Consider the following 19,939-nt stretch of genomic DNA (forward strand, 5'->3'; position numbering starts at 1 on the left):
GAAGGACATCATGCTTGGTAAAGTAGAGAGTCAGCGAAAAAGGGAATGACCCTCAACGAGATAGATTGCAACAGTAGCTGTAACAATGGGCTTAAGCATAACAATGATTGTGAGGATGGTGCAGGACTGGGCAGTATTTCGTTCTGTTGTACATAGGGTTGCTGTGAGTCGGAATCAACTCGACAGCACCTAACAACAACAACAACAACCCTGTCAGGGTTATGAGCTACAGGTGCCTATACTGATGAGGAAGCTGAGCCTTTCTGGTTTTAAATAACTTTTCAAGGTCCCACAGCTTGTAAGAATTGGTCAGGACTAACTCTCAGGGCTGTCTGATGCCAAAGCCTGTACTTTCAATCATTATGTTATGTAAACTAAATTCTTTATTTTTTCTGTGTAAGAAAGTGGTTTAATGAAAATTGCTAAAAATCTATAGAATATAGCTGCTTTCTCCCCTCATTCACACTTTGTGATTTAAGTCCCAAGTTTATTGCAGTAATGGTAAAGTGTTAGATTAATGTTTAGATGAGTCATGTTTTTAAGTCTGTGCAGAATATTTAAAGTTCACCTCGTCATTAGAACACCATATCCTAAATTTCTTATTGTTCTCCCAGTGTGTCATAGGAAGTAGATTTCATTGATACTGGGACTATGGAAAATGACATTTTCAGGATATCCTGTGGCTTAAAAGGTTGATTTCTACTAGGTTATATTTTCTGCAATAGCATATAATTTGGTTTAAGTTTATACTTAGTTGTAAGTATTGAAATACATGTCTATATTCTTAATACACCTTAGAATAAGGTTTTTTTTTTAAAATTAATCTAAGTTTCTGAGATATCTAGTAATCCTTTCACGTGATATATAAAATTTGAAGGGTATGTGTTTTTTGGGAAGAGTTTCATAGCCTTACACTATATTCTTGAAGGAGCCCAGGACTCTGCCTCCTCCAACTAATAGCTTTTGAGTTTTACTTCAGAGTGTTAAAAAAAAAAAAAAAAAAGGTTTGAGTACTTAGAAACAGGATAGAGGAGTAAATCAGTGACTTAAAAATCCCTGTTTTATCTTATATGCTTATATTATGGTTTAACATTTCAGTGAATGTTCTTTTCTTGACATTGTATTTGGTTAATTTAAAAATCTTTTTGTTCTTTTGTTATGATTTAGATTTATTTTATGTCTTTAATCATTGTTACCCACTTATTTGATGATGTTTTTTAGATTGTACTAATCTCTCAAGTTCTTGGGGGTACTAATCCTCCTGGATTTTTTTTTTTTTTTTTATTGTCAACTTTCCATTATGATAGACCATTTTCTCCTGTGGTTTAAACTTTTTGATTGGGAGCTCACTTTTGACTGGGGTAGATCTTTCTGGGTTGAGTTCTGTCCCCTCTGAGTGCTTTTACTTTTGCTTTTGTGGAATGATGACTAGAATTAATATTAATTTCATAGCTAAGGATTCCTTTACCTCATGGGCAGTGTAGAGTTAGACTCTAGAATCTCACATGCTTTGCCTTCACCGCCCAAACCTGAATTGCTTTCCTGGACCAAGAATCTGAATTTTTCTTATTCCGCTACATGTAGAAAGGGTTCGTGCATCCTGGCTTTAATCAGGAGTATCAGTTCCAGCTCTTTGAGGTCACCAGTAATACCTCATGTTTCCTTGTGGGTCTAGCTGTTAGGACCTGTGTCCAGAACCAGTAGTCCCTTATGCTTCTACAGCATCTACTCCTCTGTTAAAAGTTTTGATTGGATTTCTGTCTTCAATTTTTGCTTTTGGAGATTTCACTCTTTCTTTTTTCTCTCTTTCTTTTTTTTTGAGTTTGTATATTTAAAATTTTAAATTCTTGTTGTCTGTTTTGTTCAGCATTTCTGTGTGTATGTTTCATGGTTGTGTGTGTGGCTCTCTGTTACCTCTGCTTACTATGTTGCCAAAACTATATACACATATGGACTACTTTGAAACTTATTTTAATAATAACTCAATTATAACTAAAAACATTTTTTTGAATACCCACTGTGTGAAAGACACTATATCAGGGGCTTAAAGGTGAATAAGACATAGTTTTTGCCCTCGAGTATCTGTCATTGCCAAAAATCTCAGAAATATCACCTGTAACTTTATTTTTTTATAAGTGATTCGTTTATAGTTGCAGTATATTTCAGTCTTTTACTATATATTAATTTAAAACTATACAATGTATTTTATTTGCAAATCCTAGAAACAGAACCTGATATAATTGATGGAAGTTTAAAAGTAAAAGTGGCATTAGTAAACCCTCTTTTCTCATTGCTTGATGATATTTCTCCCCTCCCACCCCCTGCTTGGATTATTTGCTCTCTGTGCCCTAGCATGGTCCCTGATTTTCATGTTACTTCACTGCAGGTTGCACCAGCATCCATAGTGGAAGGACATGCAATAAAAAGGATCAGGGGGAGGAAGAATGAAAGATTGGAAACCTACTGGAAAAGAGAGGAAAGGGAGGAAGGAGAATAATGAGTGAATTTAAGATAAAATCTCTTGACACAGCCTTCTCTGATCTCTTCTAGGCCTCTTATCGTTACTGCTTCAGACTCTTATGCAATTCACCATCATCTCTTTTCACGTATGTCCTCTCCTTCCTGCTGCCTTGTTTTGTTGGACACTCTCACTAGGTTCCTTTCTCAAGCCATGGTAGTAGCTATTGCCAGTGGCTTGCAACCTGCAGTCTGTATTCCTGTCCATTGACCAGTAGTTGTGATGAGGAGGGAGACTCCTTTTCTAGATCTTGGAGTCCATACAGGAGGGAAAAAGATACGCCTTGCAAGGTATATCAGGCATTTTATATTGGAATTTTGAATTCTTTTTCTTCTAGATTTATTTATTCATTTATCCATTCAAGGGTGTACATTGAAACAGACAGTGTGCTAGAGGCTCAGATAGAAATGTACTTTCTTCTTTCCAGTTTCAAAGAGATCTTCTTTTTTCTTTAATTTAGAATTTATTTTAGTTCGAATCTCTTAATTTTAGCATATATATTTATTTCAAAGCTTTTGGGAGAAAAGAGGCAGCATGTTATATTGGAAAGAACACTGGTTTGGGAGCTGGATAAATTTGAGTTTGAGTCCTATCTTTGCCACTTATTAGCTATGTGACCTTCAACAACATATATTACCTCCCTGATCCTCAGTTTTCTTTTCTGTAAAATGGGAATAATAACACCTATTCTGAATGGTTATGAGAGTGAGAGATAATGTATGACAAGTTGTTAGCGTGGTACTTAGCTTAAAAACCAAACCTGTTGCCGTTGAGTCGATTCCGACTCACAGTGATTCTGTAGGACAGAGTAGATCTGCCCCAGTAGTGTTTCCAAGGAGCAGCTGGTGGATTTGAGTTGCCGACCTTTTGGTTAGCAGCCGAGCTCTTAACCACTGCACCACCAGGGCTCTGTATCTATAATAGTTGCTTTAAAATCCTTGCTGGCTAATTTCAACATATGGGAAATCTCTGGACGGATAATGAGTAATTATTCTAAGGAATCAGGCACATTTTCTGGTTGTCAGTATCTTGAAGATCAAGGCAGGCAAACAGCAAGAGTAATCAAGTTTAAGATGATAGAGATCTTAATGGGATCTGCTCCAGTTACATCCTTTGGCCTATTTTAGACTGTTAAACGTGGATAGCTCTGAGGTTATAGCCATACCAGTTAGAATAGTTGCAATCAGAAGGAAGAGAGGTCCACAAGTATGTATTGTTTCAATTAAATTAGGATCATGAGGGCAACTACAGTAGTTCTCAGCTATTGAGCAGTACTTCTTAAAAATATGTGAATAGAAATAGTTTTTGGACTAAGTACCATATTTTTACACAAATAACATGCCAACTGCACCTTCCCCACACAATGTTTTCTCGAAAGTGTGCTATGCTATTTTTTTTTTTTTACAGCAACATGTAAAAAAAATTGGCATAGTGGCGCTTACGGAAATACTTCGTTGGGGGAGGGCGTGGTTGGCAAACAAATGTAGTAGGTGTGGATTATTTGCATAAAATATGGTAGTCATCAATAAAAAAGGAGACCTGGTGGCATAGTGGTTAATGTGCTTGGCTGCTAACCAGAATTTCAGTAGTTGGAACCTATCAGCTGCTTTGTGGAAGAAAGATAACGGCAGTTGGCTTCTGTAAAGATTACAGCCTTGGAAACCCTATGGGGTAGTTCTACCCTGTCTTATAGGGTCACTGTGTGTCAGAATCAACTCACTGGGTAACGGGTTTGTTTTTTTTTTAATCATCAATGAGATTATTATCTTGGTTGAGGGGGCATCAAGTTGCTTGCATCACGTAGTACTACTTATTTGTTCTCAGGAAAATATCTTAAAAGAATTTTTTTTTTCAGTGAATAATGATGATTTTTTAGTTGCTATGGAGGTGGGTTTGACTCATGGCGACCTTATGTGTATCAGAACAAAATGTTTCCAGATTCTGCACCATCTTTGTGATTGTTGGTATTTTGAGTCCATTGTTGTGGTTAGTGTATATTTTGAGTGCCTTCCAACCTAAGGGACTCATCTTCTAGCACTGAGTCAGACAATATTCTGTTGTGATCCCTAGGGTTTTCATTGGCTAATTTTCGCAAGTAGATCACCAGGTCTTTCTTCTTAGTCTGTGTTAGTCTGGAAGCTCTGCTGAAACCTGTCCATCATGGGTGACCCTGCTGGTATTTGAAATACTGGTGGCATAGCTTCCAGCATCATAAGCAACACATATGCTACTGCAGTATGACAAACTGACAGATGTGTGCTGGAATGATGATTCCCGTTGCCGTGGAATTGATTGTGACTGTCATAACTCTATAGGAGAGAGTAGAACTGCCCCACAGGTTTTCCAAGGTTGTAATCTTTATGGAAGCAGACTCCCACACGTTTCTCCTGCAGAGTGGCTGGTGGGTTTAAACTGCCAGCCTTTCAGTTAGCAGTCAAATGGTTAACCACTGTGCCACCAGTGCCCTGTTGAAATGATGACTAGTAATGGTGTATCTTATCCTAAAGCTATTCATAGTTCATTGCTATGACCAATTTTTTTCATCTAACCCAGCCACTGAAATTAAAATGAAATTATATTGTCAGGTTTGGTAAAAACATCTGTAATTTCTCAGATTTGAAAGAATATTAACTCATGAAAAAATTCTGGCCAAATAAGATAGTTTTTTAGCTAACCATTTTCATTAAAATGAATATGAATTCATTCACATTATCCAGGATTAAAATTTTTTCAGTAAAATTTTCACTGAGACTGTATATACAGGAGTGTTTAAAACTTTTGTATGCAATTCAGTGGGTAGTAATAAAATGAACACCCTGACCCATGATTTAGTTTAAGAAATGGAACATAAATAGTATCTTAGAAACCTCTGTGTGTCTCTCCCTAGAATAAATCACCACCATGAAATTTTCTTGCTTTTATCACTTGTATTTCTATAGAATATATTGTTTATTGTTGCTTGTTTTTGAACGTACATAAAAACAAGCAACAATAAACAATATATTCTATAAAAATCATACTGTGTGTGTTTTCTGTGACTTAATATATTTTTGAAATTTATCCATATTGCTTAAAATAGCTATGGTTCATTTATTTTCACTTCCATGTAGTATTTGATTGTAGGAGTGAACCACAATTTATTCATCCTCATACGGATGGAGATTTTTGTCCAGTTTTTTTATTATCATGAATAATGCTGAATAATACATGTACTCCAGTTCCCATATGCAAGAGTTTTTCTAAGTGCTGGTTTATACCAGGGTGGAATCTCTGGGTTGTAGGATATGTACATAGTCAATGTAGACAGCTAAATGAACACTTTAACACCGTGGTTGTACAGATTTACATTCTCACTAGCAGTGGATAAGACTTCATATTACCCTATGTTCTTGCCAACACTGGGTATTAACCCCGAAAAACCAAACCCGTTGGCATCGAGTCAATTCCAACTGATAGTGACTCTGCAGGACAGAGTAGAACTGTCCCATAGGGTTTCCAGGAAGCTGCTGGTGGATTTGAACTCTGACTTTTTGGTTAGCAGCTGAGCTCTTAACCACTGCACCACCAGTGCTCCACACTTGGTATTAGTGACTTTAAAATTTTTGTCCATAAGATGGGTGTGAAATTGCATATCATCGTGGTTTTAGGTGCATTTGTTTGATTACCAGTGAGGTTGGCTGTCTTTTTACATGTTCACAGGCCATTTGTGTTTTCTTCTTTATGAAATGACTGTCTTTTATATAATTTTTATGTTGACTTGTTTCTTTTAAATTGATTGGTAGGAGTTCTGTATATATTCTGGATACCGATCCATTTTCAGTTATATGTGTTGCAATTAAATTCTCCTAGTTAGTGTCTTGCATTTATGGTACCTTTTGATTAAAAAAATTCTTAATTTATATAGTCAAATTTATCATTTTATTATTTTATCTAGTCAACTCTATGATGCTTTATCTTGATTAAGAAAGCCTTCTCTAGTCTTACGTCATACTCTCCTGTATTATCTTCTAAGTTTTTTGGTTTTGTCTTTCACATTGAGATCTTGAAACCATTTGGAAATGGTTTTACGTATGGTGTGAAACAAGGTCCTAATTTCATTTTTTTCCAGAAAATAACCACTGCCCCAATATTATTTATTAAATAGTCTGTTATTTCCCCACCATTGTACAATGCCAGTTCTTCTAGAAATCGAATACCCATGCATATGTAAGTTTGCTTCTGGGCTGTCTGTTCTGTTCCTTTCATCAATTTGTCCATCTTCTTACCAACATTACTCTTAATTACCACCATAGTTTTATTATAAGTCTTGGTATCTAATAGGACAAGTCTTTCTCCCTTTCCCATCTTGTTTTCCTTTTTCAAAAGTGTCTTGATTATTCTTGTTCCTTTGTTCATTCATATAAATTTTAGAATCAGCTCGTCAAGTTCTGTAAACAGCCTGGTTGGGATTTTGATTGTAACTGCATTAAACTATAGAAAAGTTTTGAGAGAACTGGTATTTCATGGTATTGAGTCTTTCTATCCAAGTACTTTTCTTTTTTTGGTGGAAATCTTTAATGTTTTTTAGTAATCTTCTGTAATTTTACTGATTAAGGAGATATACATCTTTTGTTAGATTTATTGATAAGTCCTTTTAAAACTGCTTTATTAACAATGGTATCTTTCTGAATGATTTTCTAAAAAAAAAATTTTTTTTTGGTGTTTAGGAATGAAAATGGCTTTAGAATGTTTATTTCTATCCAAAAACTTGCTTGACTCAGTCATTAATGCTAGTGATACATAATGGAGTTTTCTGTGTAGATAAAAGAGCCCCGGTGCTGCAATGGTTAAGCGCTCAGCTGCTAATCAAAAAGTTGATGGTTTGAACCCACCAGTGGCTCCATGGGAGAAAAGACCTGGTATTTGATCCTGTAAACATTACAGCCTAGGAAACCTTATGAGGCAGTTTTGCCCTGTCCTGTAGGGTCACTATGAGTTGGAATCGACTCGATGGCACACAACAACTGTGTAGATAATCACATCATCTGCAAATAAAGACAGTTTTCTTTCTTCCTCTCCAATCCTTATTCTTTTATTTCTTTTCTTAGTGGCTTGGATAGACTATTACTACATTGTTAAATAGAAGTAATAATAATTGTAAAGTCATCTTTGTTTCTTTATGTTAAAGATAATCCTTTTAACATTTTACCATTGAGTGTTAATGTTTGCTGTTTTGCTGCTGCTTCTGGTATATGTATCATTTATCAGACCATGGAAGTTTCCTTTTATGTCTTCTTTATTAAGAGTGTGTTTTCTTTTAGTTAGTATGAATGGTTTAATTTTATTGAAGTGTTTGTATATAGATTTATTGAAGTATTTTTTCTTTAATCTGTTTTGTGGCAAATTATGTTAATTAGTTTTCTAATATAAAAACAATCTTGTATTTCTGGGATAAACTCAACTTGTTCATATAATATTTACATGTATTTATTCATACATTGTTTGATTTAGTTTGATATTTATTTTGATGAGGGTTCTTGCATGTATATTCATGAGCAAGATTATCTGTATTTTTGGTATGAGGTTAGGAAGACCCTCAACGAGACAGATTGACACAGTGGCTGCAAAAATGGGCTCAAACATAGCAACAATTGTGAGGATGGACCTGGCAGTGTTTCGTTCTGTTGTGCATAGGGTTGCTATGAGTTGGAACAGACTTGAGAGCAACAAGTTTCTCTCCTTGATTGTGGGAATTACCTATTTCTTACAGGTTTGTTTGAACTTGCCTGAAAACTGTTCGGGATTTGTGCTTCCTTTGTGGAAGATTTTAAACTACAGAATTCAGCTTATTTATTGGACAGTTCAGACTTTCAGTTTTTTAAAAGTCAGTTATTCTTTCTAGAAACTTGTTCATTTTTATGTTTTCAAATTTATTAGCATACAGTTGTTTATGATATTCTCTTACTCCCTGTTTAATTTCAGTGCTGTCTGTGGTTGTGTCCAGTTTTTCATTCTCAGTGTTGATTTGTTATGCCTTCCCTTTTTCTTTTTTTTTCTTTAATTAGTGCTTGCAAGGAATGATCCTTCGACCTTGTTGAGCTGTTGTTCTATGACATGCTTGTTTTCAAATTGATTGATTTGATTCCCTTATATATTTTTTTCTTCTTTCTAGTTTTTGTTTATTCTCTTGGTCTTATTATTTTATCTTGTACATTTAGTGCCTCAATTTCCAGCCTTCCTTCTTCCCCAATATAAATATTGGTAACTGTATGCATATGTATATTATTTGGTAAATACTGTTCAGGCTGCATCCTATGATTTTTGATATGTAATTTTTTTATTATTGTTTAGTTCTAAGTATTTTATATTTACTTGATTAGTTTCTTTTTTGAAATTGTTTGTGAATTTCAGAGCATATGGACTTTCCTGGTTATCTTTCTGTTACTGATTTCTAATCCCATTAATTGCACTGTACACATATAATTTGGTTTTTATGTTACAAATACTTTGAATTTTATTGGTAGTAGTTTTACATCTTACAAGTTATCAAAATTTGTAGACGTTTAATATGTGTTTGAAAATAATATTCTCCAACTCTTAGGTGGAATGTTCTACATATGCTGTTCAGATCTATCAATACTGATTTTTAAAAAATTGTGGTAAATCTATATGTAATGAAACATTTGCCATGTCAACGTTTTTTACATGTACAGTTCAGTGACATTAATTATGTTCATCCTGTTCTTCAACCATTACCACTATCCACTTCCAAATTTTTCTATCACCCTTAACAGGAGCCCAGTACCACCTATGCAGTGACTTCCCCTTTCTCTCTCCCTCCCGCCTGCTGCTGGTAACCACTAATAAAGTTTGGTATCTATACATATGCCTATTATAGATGGCTCATATAGGTGGGATCATATAACATTTGTGCTTTTGTGACTGACCGATTTCACTAAGCATAGTGTTATCAAGATTCATCCATGTTGTAGCATGTGTCAGAACTTCATTTTTCTTTATGGCTGAGTAATATTCCATTGTATGTATGTATTACATTTTGTTTATCCATTCATCTATTGATGGATATTTAGACAGTTTCTACCTTTGGCCATGGAAGCAACAGTCAGAAAATCAAAGAGATGTGTTGCATTGGGCAAATCTGCTGCAAAAGACCTCTTTAAAATCTTAAAAAGCAAAGATGTCACTTTGGTGACTGAAGTTCCAAGAGGAATGAAATGTTGCTTGGTCCTGTGCCATCTTCAAGATCATTGGTGCATTTGAACCTATTGTTGTGGCTTTTGTGTCAGTCCATCTCATTGAGGGTTTACCTTGTTTTCACTGACCCCCTACTTTACCAGACATGATGTCCTTTTCTAGTGATTGGTCTTTTTTGATGACGTGTCCAAAGTAAGTAAGACAAAGTCTCTCCATCCTCACTTCTAAGGAACATTTTGGCTGTAATTCCTCCAAGACTGATTTGTTATTTATACACTGTGGATGTTAGAGCCTTATCAGATACATGGTTCCCCAAAATTTTCTCTCAATCTGTAGGTTGTTTCTTCACTTTTTTGATTAAGTCCTTTGATGAACAAAAGAAACAGTGAGTGGGTTTGAACCACCAATCTTTTGGTTAATGCTTAACCATTGTGCCACCAGGGCCCCTTAAGACAGGTCTGTTGTTGTTGTTTGGGTACTGTCAAGTTGATTTTCAACTCACAGTGACCCCATGTGACAGAGATGCATGAACAAAGTAGAAATACCCCATAGGATTTCCTAGACTGTCACCTCAACATAAGCAGATCGCCAGGTCTTTCTCCTGCAGAGCCACTGGGTGGGTTCGAACCACCAACCTTTTGTTTAGCTTCCAAGTGCTTAACCGTTGTGCCACCAGGGCTCCTTTAAGATAGGTCTGGTGGTTACAGAATCTTTGCACTTTTAGTTATCTAGGAATGTCTTAATTTTCCCCTCGTTCTTGAACGACAGGTTTTCTGGATGTAGTATTTTTGATTGATAGTTCTTTTCTTTCAGCACTTTAAATATATCATTCCATTGCCTTCTGGCCTCCCAGGTTTCTGAGGAGAAATCAGCACTTAATCTTATTGAGGATATTTTGTATGTAACTGTTTGATTTTTGGGATTCCTGGATGGTGCAAACAGTTAAACCCTTGACTTCTACGCAGAGGTTGATGGTTTGAACCCACCAGAGGCTCCTTGAAAGAAAGTCCTATTGATTTGTTTCTGAAAGGTCACAGCCTTGAAAACCCTATGGAGTGTGGTTCTACTCTGCACACATGGGGTTGCCATGAGTCTGAATTGACTAGATGGCATCTATTGCTCGCGATATTTGCTTTTCTCTTGCTGTATTCAGTATACTCTCTTTGTCTTTAGTTTTAGAGAGCTTGATTATAATGTGTCCCAGTGTGGATCTCTTTGGGTTTATCCTACTTGAAGTTTGTTGAGTTTCTTGGATTTGTAGGTTCTTGGTCTTAGTCAGATTTGGAAATTTTTCTGCCATTATGCCTGCAGATATTCTTCCTGTCCCTTTCTCTCTCTTGTCTCCTTCTGGGATGCCCATCATGTGTATCTTGGCTTGCTTGATGTTGTCCCAGAATTCCATTAAACTGTGCTCAGTAGTGTTCAGCCTTCCCTTGTTTTTCTTCAGCCTACTTAATTTTGATTATTTCATAGTCTAGTTCACTGATTATTTTTTCTAACTGCTCAAATATGTTGTTAAATCCTTCTGTTTTCAGTTACTGTATCTTTCAGTTCCAGTTTTTTTTTTTTTTTTTTAAATATAGGGGATATCTCTTTATTTAAATTTTAGTTTTGTTCATGCATCATTTTCCTGATTTCCTTTAGTTCTTTGTGTTTTCCTTTAGTCCTTTGAGCTTATTTAATACTGTTGTGTTGTATTATATTCTCCCAAGCTGTTCATTATTCAGGATTCCATAAATATGATTTCTAGTTTCTTTGTGTGCCTAGTGATGTGTTGTTGAAACTGGGACATTAGAATTTTATGAGGAGTTGGTTTTTTCAATTCTCGTAAGTATTTGGTGTTTTCTACAATGCTAATTTCTGCAAGAAACTTTGAGATGGTCAGAATCTTCAGACTTTCATTACTTCTTCCTCTTCCTTTCTGTGATAACTCCATTTTAGTACAGACCAAGGTTTCTATCTTTCAGTGGCACTCCAATAGAAAGAGAGAACATACACTATAAATCAGTCTGTCCTTCAGGAGGCCTTTGTTTTCGGTTATTGCACCTTCCCATGATCTGTGAGGGATGCATTTCTGGCTAGACCAAGCTTTTAGGTCTTTGTTGTTTTGATAGTTAGCTGCCGTTGAGTCGGCCCCCAACTCATGGCGACCCCATGAATAATGGAATGAAATGCTGCCTCATCTTGCTCCATCCTCATGATTGGTTGTGAAAAAGACTGTTGTTATCTGTAGGGTTTTCATTGGCTAATTTTTGAAAGTAGATTGCTAGGCCCTCCCTCCTAGTCCATCCACTAGATCTTTCTTCCTTCAGTCCTTTGACAACTCCCAAACTGGTCAGAAAAACCACTTTGAGTGAATTGCACTTTGGCAGGTACAATTATCAGTCCTTGTTCACTGCCCCATCCTCCTCTCTATGAGGGTCCACTATCTCAGAGCAGGAGATTGGGGTCCTTCCCTGTGCTCAGGCAAGTCACAGGTCAACTGGGATTATGGTAGCTGTCTGCTCTGCCAGGAGGCGAATAGGTGGGCACACCTCGATGGCGCAATAGGGAGATCTGTCCTATTTATTTTGCAGGCAGGACTTGGGGCCCTTCCCTGTTTACAGGCGAGCTGTGAGTTGGATAGGGGAGTGGGCTCTGCTACAGCCATCCTTCTGTGCACCCCTGGAGGCCGTGCATGGCAGATGACTGTTTGTTGTGCCAGGAGTGGGAGGGGTGGGAACAGTGGAAGAAGTGCTTTTCCTACCGTATGAGACTCATTGTTGACTTGTTTTGACCGCAGCTCATTGCTTCTGTCCATCCCCACCAGTTCAGAGCCCCACAGGGCAGAATACACATATGTTTTGCGTTTCTTGGTATACATATGGGGAGGGTCGGGAATCTGGACCTGCTCATGCAACCATCTTCCCAGATTTCCTCACTGATTTTTCTTTTGTCTGCGTGAGCTTTCAATTTTTGAGAGAGATGTAATAAAATCACCTTCTATGAAGGTGAGTTTGTTAGTTTCTTCTTTTATGGTCATCAAGTTTGACTTGACATATTTTGAATTATGTTACTGGGTACGTACATGTTTAGAATCATCATATCTTGGTCAGTTGAACTTTTTAAAAAGTGATTCTGTATGTTGCTTTTTATCTCTACTCTTTTAATACTTTTGTCCTAATATCTCTTTTGTCCGATAATAAATATGGCTAACTAAGGTTTTGTTTGTTTCTTTTTCCATCATCTTACATTAGACATAAAAATCCCTGGAATTTAGGAAGGATCAACAAATTTAAACACTATATATAAAAAAAAGTTGTAAAATATACAACTTCTAGCAATACTGATGAGGAAGAGCAATGAAAATAGACCCAAATAAACAATATTAGCAACTAAAAAGGAATCAAACTTACACATGTAGTAGAATTTAAAAAAATTTTTTTCTGTCACCTTATTCCAATAAATTTGAAAATTTAGATGTAATGTATAAATGTATAAAAATGTAATTAACAAAATTTTCAGTTACAAACGAGAAAATGTGAACGAAATCAATTATTAACAATCCACTAAAAAGATACAAAAGAAAGTGAAGAGGACTTGAAGCATTTACTGATGAAGATCAAAGAGGTTAAGGGTCATGGTTTCATGGGACATCCCAGTTAATTGGCCTAATAACTTGTTTAGTGCTTCTGTTCTACCTCCTAGTTTGTTGTGTAGTACTTGGGGTTTTAGAAGCTTGCAAGCTGCCATCTAAGGCACAAAAATTGGTCTCTATTTGTCTGGAGGAACAGAGGAAGAAGGAGAGTCAGGAATAGGAGGATATGGAATGTGTGGCTGATTGCCTTCATGAACAACCTGCCTCTTTTGCCATGAGACCAAAAGAACTGGATGATGTCTGGCTACTATTACTGAACATTTTAATCAAAGATTCCCTAGAAGAGTCCTGATCAAAAGGGGGAAAATACAGAACATACTTTCAAATTATCATGACTCCAGACTTTCTGGAGCCGTAGAGGCTGGATAAACCCCTGAAACTATTGCCCTGAGATAATCTTGAAACCTTAAACCAAAAATATCTCCTGAAGTCTTCTTAAAACCAAACAGTAGTTGAGCTTAACTAGTAAAAAATGTCTGCCTTGAGTATTATACTCTTAAGAACTGTCTATATGAGATCAAAGTGACAACAGCAACTCAGAAGATTAGATGGGAACCTTACAGGCAGTGAGTTTCTGTTAGTTAATGGAAAAGGAGGGTGAGAATGGATGCACAACTTGAAGAATGTAATCAATGTCAGTGAATTGTACATGTAGAAATGGTTGTATGTTTTGCTATGTATATTCTCAACAACAACAGCAACAATAAAAAGACTACAGCCTTCAGAATGGATTACACCTCAACATAAAGAAAACAAAAAGCCTCACAGCTGGACCAGTAGGCAACATCATGATAAACAGAAAATGCTGAAGTTGTAAAAGGATTTCATTTTACTTGAATCTACAATTAACACCCACGGAAGCAGCAATCAAGAAATCAAACAATGTATTGCATTAGGCAGATCTGCTACAAAAGACCTCTTTAAAGTGTTAAAAAAGCAAAGATGTCATTGTAAGGACTAGGGTGTGGCTGACTCAAGCCATGGTGTTTTCAGTCACCTATATGCAAGCGAAAGCTGGATGATGAATAAGGAAGACCGAAGAAGAATTGATGCTTTTGAATTATGGTGTTGGTGAAGAATCTGGAATATACCATGGACTGCTAGAGGAACAAACAAATATGCCTTGGAAGAAGTACGACAAGAATACTCCTTAGAAGCGAGGATGGCAAGACTTTGTCTTACGTACCTTGGATATGTTATCAGGAGGGACCAGTCTCTGCAGAAGGACATCATGCTTGGTAAAGTAGAGGGTCAGTGAAAAGGAGGAAGACCCTCAACAAGATGGACTGACACAACGGCTGCAAAATGGGCTCAGACATAGCAACAATTGTGAGGATGGCATAGGACTGGGCAGTGTTTTGTTTTGTTGTACATAGTGTCACTGTGAGTTGGAACTGACTTGACAGCACCTAACAACAACAACGAAAGACACAAGTGCTAGATGTTCTCACTTACAAGCTTTACTGTACCTTCAAGGAACAGGTAAACTGCTTCTTTAAAAGGAAACAAAATTGTTTTTACAGAACAGAAGAGGAAAGAAAGCTACTTAACTTACTTAGTGAGGTTGGCTTATCATTAATAATCAAACCGGATGAAAACAGTACAGAAAAAGATAATTATAGACAAGCATTATTTATGAACACAGATGTAAAATTCCTAAATAAAATCAAAGCAAAACAATTTTTGTATTTATTGAAAAGATATATTACAACCAAGTAAGGTTTATCTCAATATATACAAAGATGGTTCAACTTCTAAAGTAATATACTATGTTAAGAGAATAAAGAAACACCAAATCTCCACAAAGACTGTAGTCAATTAATAGTCCTGTCAGCTATGTACACTGTTAATAATACTCCTGCCAACACTTAGTTGTTTCAGATTTTTTATTTTTAGCCTATTTGGTTGGTAAATAATAGAAACTTCCTGTTATATTAATTTGCATTTCTCTGATTTCTTATAATATGAGCATCATTTTATATTTGTTAGCATTTATATTTAACAACATGGAACTGCTTAAGTGGGACAGTAACACTTATTGCAGAATATATTTACGTGAGGACGGGCTGTTTTGTACATCTTTGAACCTTTAGCATCTTGTAAAATGCTTGGTGTGTAAAGGGTAAGTCAAAGGTACTTTTCAAGTGATTTCAATAAATGATTAGTAAACTTTAAGCCTTCTGAAGAAATTTCCTACTTAAATAACTCATTTTTGAATGTCTGAAAATAAAATAGTTTCACAGTGTAAAAGAATGAAATTAAAAAAAAAAATTTTTGGTTTCGTAGGTGCCAAGGAATAAAGTATAGACATGGTTATTCTTTTACTTTATGCTGTCCATAAAACTTAGATAACTGACAAAATCTTTAATCCTAGTCATGCATGACTTTACAGTACACATTTGCTTAGTGCTTTTAGGGTATGTATTTTCATGGGTAAGAATCAGCATAAATTGGATCCCCAAGACGTGAGGCATAATCAAATCCTCACTTTCCCACTTCTCCATCAACTGCGACACCAGCTGCACATATTGCACTTTCTTTCTCAGTCCCTAGCCACCCGAAGCTACTCTTTCAGACTGCCGAATAGGCAGATGCCATCCACAAGTTTGGGGTCTTCCTTTGGGCTCCCTTACTTTTTTACCTGTGAGCTCCCCCTACTCCTTTGTATTTGATAATTCTTTAGAGCAACTCACAGAAAGTACTGTATCTAGAATTATAAATTTATTATAGTAAAGGATACAAATCAGGATCACCGTAAGGAAGAGATGCTTGGGCAAGGTCTGGCAGGATTCCCAATACAGAGCTTCCATGTCCCAAAGAGGGCGCGTCACCCTCCCTTTGCCAGCCGGGAAGCTCTCTGAGCCTTCGTGTTCAGAGCTTTTACCATCCAGTCATGATTGAGCCCTTATTGCATATGCACGATAGGCTAAATCATGCCTCTGGAGGTTAGTTGATATCAGGTGGTCTTCCTGGTCTGGTCAACCCTCACTTACTAGCACAAATCCTCAGATGTTGCTTAGATTAGCAAAGCCACCTCACTCAAAAATTTCAAGGGTTTAGAGTTATGTCTCAGGAAAACAAGGCGCGCATACACTTATCTGTCTTTTCTAGAGACTGAGAGGTTCTTGAAGGGGAAGGTACTGTTTGATAATCATCTTATTTTCCCCTTAAACTTCGGTGATTGCCACCATGCTTTATATAGCGTAGACTCTTGCTAAAGGCATGTTAGAAGAATAAATGAATGATTATGTAATAAATATTAATTTACTAGACTAGAATTTCTGAAGTTCTCTTTGGCTTCATGAAATTTGCTTTTACTTCTAGGACTTTCATGTTAAAATATATACCTAGTGTTGATAAAATACGTAGAATGTTTAACATGAGAATAAACTGGTCTCATTTTTGTGTCCCTGCAGCTTTGTATTATTTCAAGTTATTTGCTATTTAAAAATATATTTCTCACCAAAAATGTAACCCATCTTGAAGAAATGTATTATTTTGTTATGGAAATTGAATCTATTTCTTCTGAATATAGCGTGATGAGATTTTTAAGTTTTTTTTTTGGCTTAATTCTTAATTGTAATTTGGATTTTTATTGTATAAATAAGAAATACCATTGTATCTAATTTGCATCACATTTCATTAAGAAGTAATTGACATTACTCTTTTGTTTCAGCTAAACCATTTACTTCTAAAGTGAAACAAATGCGATTGCATAGAGAAGACTTTGAAATATTAAAGGTGATTGGTCGAGGAGCTTTTGGGGAGGTAAGAGAAGGATTTTATAGAAGGTTTGCTAATTATTTTGGAAGCTATTTTTACAGCCCACGAGAGAGTTTAACTGAAATATTATTTACTTGCTTTTGTAACTGATATTGTTGATCAGGAAATATTTTAAAGTTTTGAATGAGATATTTATACATGGAATTTTTTCCAAGATGTTTCTCTGTTTTTACATATGAAAATAACTATGTTTCTGGACTCTCTCTTCTGTTCCATTGGTATGTTTGTCTGTCCTTGTACCAATACCATGCTGTCTTAATTCTGGTTTCATAAGAGGTCTTGATATGTGGTAGTGAATGTCCTCCAACTTCCTCCTCCTCCCCCTCCCTTTTTCTCCCTCTTTCCTACTTTTCCTTCTCTTCCTTTGTTACTGGCTTTTTATATTTTCATATAATTTTAGAATTATTGTTTTAATTTTCATCCACCCATAAACACACACACATACACCCTGCTGTTATTTTTATAGAGATTGCATTGAAACTAGAGATCAATTTGTGGATAATTGACATGTTGACAGTATCCATAGACATGGTATATCCCTTAATTATTTTAAGGCTTTATAAGTTTCTCTCAGAAGGAACCCTGGTGATGCAGCGGTAAAGCACTTGGTGGCTAACCAAAAGTTCAGTGGTTTTAACCCACCAGCCACTCCACAGGAGAAAGATGTGGCAGTCTGCTTCTGTAAAGATGTACAGCCTTGGAAACCCTGTGGAGGCAGCTCTACTCTGTCCTATAGGGTTACTATGAGTTGGAATTGACTCGATGGCAATGGGTTTGATTTGGGTTTGGAAGTTTCGCTTAATAATGTTTTGTAACATTCATTCAGTTTAGGGGACTTCCACATCTTTCAGGAAATTTATTCCTAGGTATGTGATATTGTTGATGTTATTTTAATTAGAATTGTTCATTAAATTTCATTTTCTAATTGTTTGTTGCTAGTAGTTAGAAATATAATTGAATTCTGTTTATTGACCTCATACCCAGCAGCCTTGCTAAATTTATGTTTACAAATTATGAATGGTGTTGAATTTTAATAAAATACTTTTTCTGCATCTATTGAGATATGCATATGGTGTTTCTACTTTTCTCTGTTAATGTGTTGAATTACATTGATTTTCAAATGTTAAACTAAACTTGCATTCCTAAAATAAGCCCAACTCGATTGTGATGTGTAATTTTTAAAAATATATCCCTGGATTTGGTTTGCATCTGTGCTCCTGACAGAAATTGGTCCTTAATTTTCGTACTTCTAGTGTCCTGATCTGATTTTGGTGTCTTGGTTATACTGGCCTCATAAAAAGAGGGAAGGGTTCCTTCTTTTACAGTTCTCGAGACGAGTTTGTAGGATTGGTATTATTTCTTTCTCCTGTGCTTGGAAGATTTCATTGGTGAAACTATCTGGACCTGGAGGGTACTAGTGAGAAAGTTTTAAAGGCTATATTTCTTTAATAGAAATAGGACTATTTAGCTTTTCTATTTCTTTCTGTGTCACATTTGCTAGGTTTATCTGTGCCATCTAGTTTTTCAATTTATTTGCATAAAGTGGTCCACATTTCAATATCTTTTAAAAGTTTGTGGAATCTTTAGTGGCATCCCTGTTTCATTACTTAGTGATTATTTCTACATCTCTCTTGTTGATTAGTCTTGGTAGAGGTTTATCAGTTTTATTAGTCAAATAATTACCTTTTGGCCTTTTGAATTTTGCTATTGTAGATTTGTGTTTCATTTATTTTTCCTTTTTAACATGTTCTTCTATTCTTTCTGGTTTTAATGTCTATTTTTAAAAAAAAATTATTGAAATAGATACTTAGATCATTGATTTATAGCTTTCTTCTTTTCAAATGTGCATTGAAGGTTGTATGTTTTCTTCCAAGCAGCTGTAGCTACAGCTGGCAGGTTTTGATTTGTCATATTTTTATTATTGTTTGTCTCAAAGTACCATGTGTTTTCCAATGTGACTTTAAATTTCCATTATGATTTTTTCTTTTTATCTGGGATTTTAAAAGTTTATTGTTCAATTACTAAACATTTGGGGGATTTATTAGTTATATTATTGTAATTGAGTTATAACTCCAGCATGGTTAGAGAGCATACACTGTGCAATTTCAGTCCTTTGAAATTTGTTGTGCAGTGTTCTATAAATATCAATTATGCAAAATTCATTAATCTTGTTTAAATCTTCCACATCCTTACTTTTTTTCTGTGCTTGATTTATCATTTTCTGAGAGAGGATTTGTTTATTTCTTTCAGTTTTTACCAGGGCATTGAACCAGTTCATTCTGGTTTGAATCCCTGCTGAGAATTTGCATTTCCACCCCAGATATACTGAATCAGAATCTACATCTCAACAAGATCTCAGGTGACTCTTATGTACAATAAATTTTGAGAACCACTTCTCTACTAGTGATTCTCAGGTTTGGTCCCTAGCCAGCAGGATTGCATTGCCTAGGAACTTGTTAGAAATGCAATTCTTAGCAGAGGTTCAAACCAGAATGAACTGGTTCTAAGTCCTGGTTTTTACTAATGGAGAATAAAGAGTTATTATAGCTTCCTGTTGATTAATTCTTTTGCCATTAGGATAACATTATGATATCGTTAAGTAATGCTTTTTGACTTAAGTTTTATTTAATCTGATATTAGTAGAGCTACTCTAGCCCTTTTTATTAGTATTTACATTAAATGTCTTATTGCAGACATTTAGTTTCAGCTTTCTCTCTTTGGTATGTTTATTGTTAAGTAGAATATAGTCAGGTTTTTTTTTTTTTTTAAATCCAGTCTGATAAAATTTTTATCTTTTAATTTTTTTT

The 19,939-nt window shown here is 35.6% G+C and overlaps 1 protein-coding gene across 5 annotated transcripts in view; it reads left to right on the plus strand.

Moving 5' to 3' along the window:
* CDC42BPA (CDC42 binding protein kinase alpha) overlaps nt 1–19,939 on the plus strand; it is a 338,979-nt gene that overhangs the window by 44,536 nt on the left and 274,504 nt on the right. For all 5 annotated transcript variants that reach the window (XM_004375875.3, XM_023730922.1, XM_012555417.2 and 2 more), the window contains exon 2: nt 17,026–17,117. In XM_004375875.3, coding sequence (XP_004375932.1) covers nt 17,026–17,117 — 92 coding nt within the window. The remainder of the gene's footprint in view (nt 1–17,025; nt 17,118–19,939) is intronic.

The sequence above is a fragment of the Trichechus manatus genome, unplaced genomic scaffold (assembly GCF_000243295.1).
Source record: "Trichechus manatus latirostris isolate Lorelei unplaced genomic scaffold, TriManLat1.0 scaffold00039, whole genome shotgun sequence".
NCBI classification, from domain to species: Eukaryota; Metazoa; Chordata; class Mammalia; order Sirenia; family Trichechidae; genus Trichechus; species Trichechus manatus.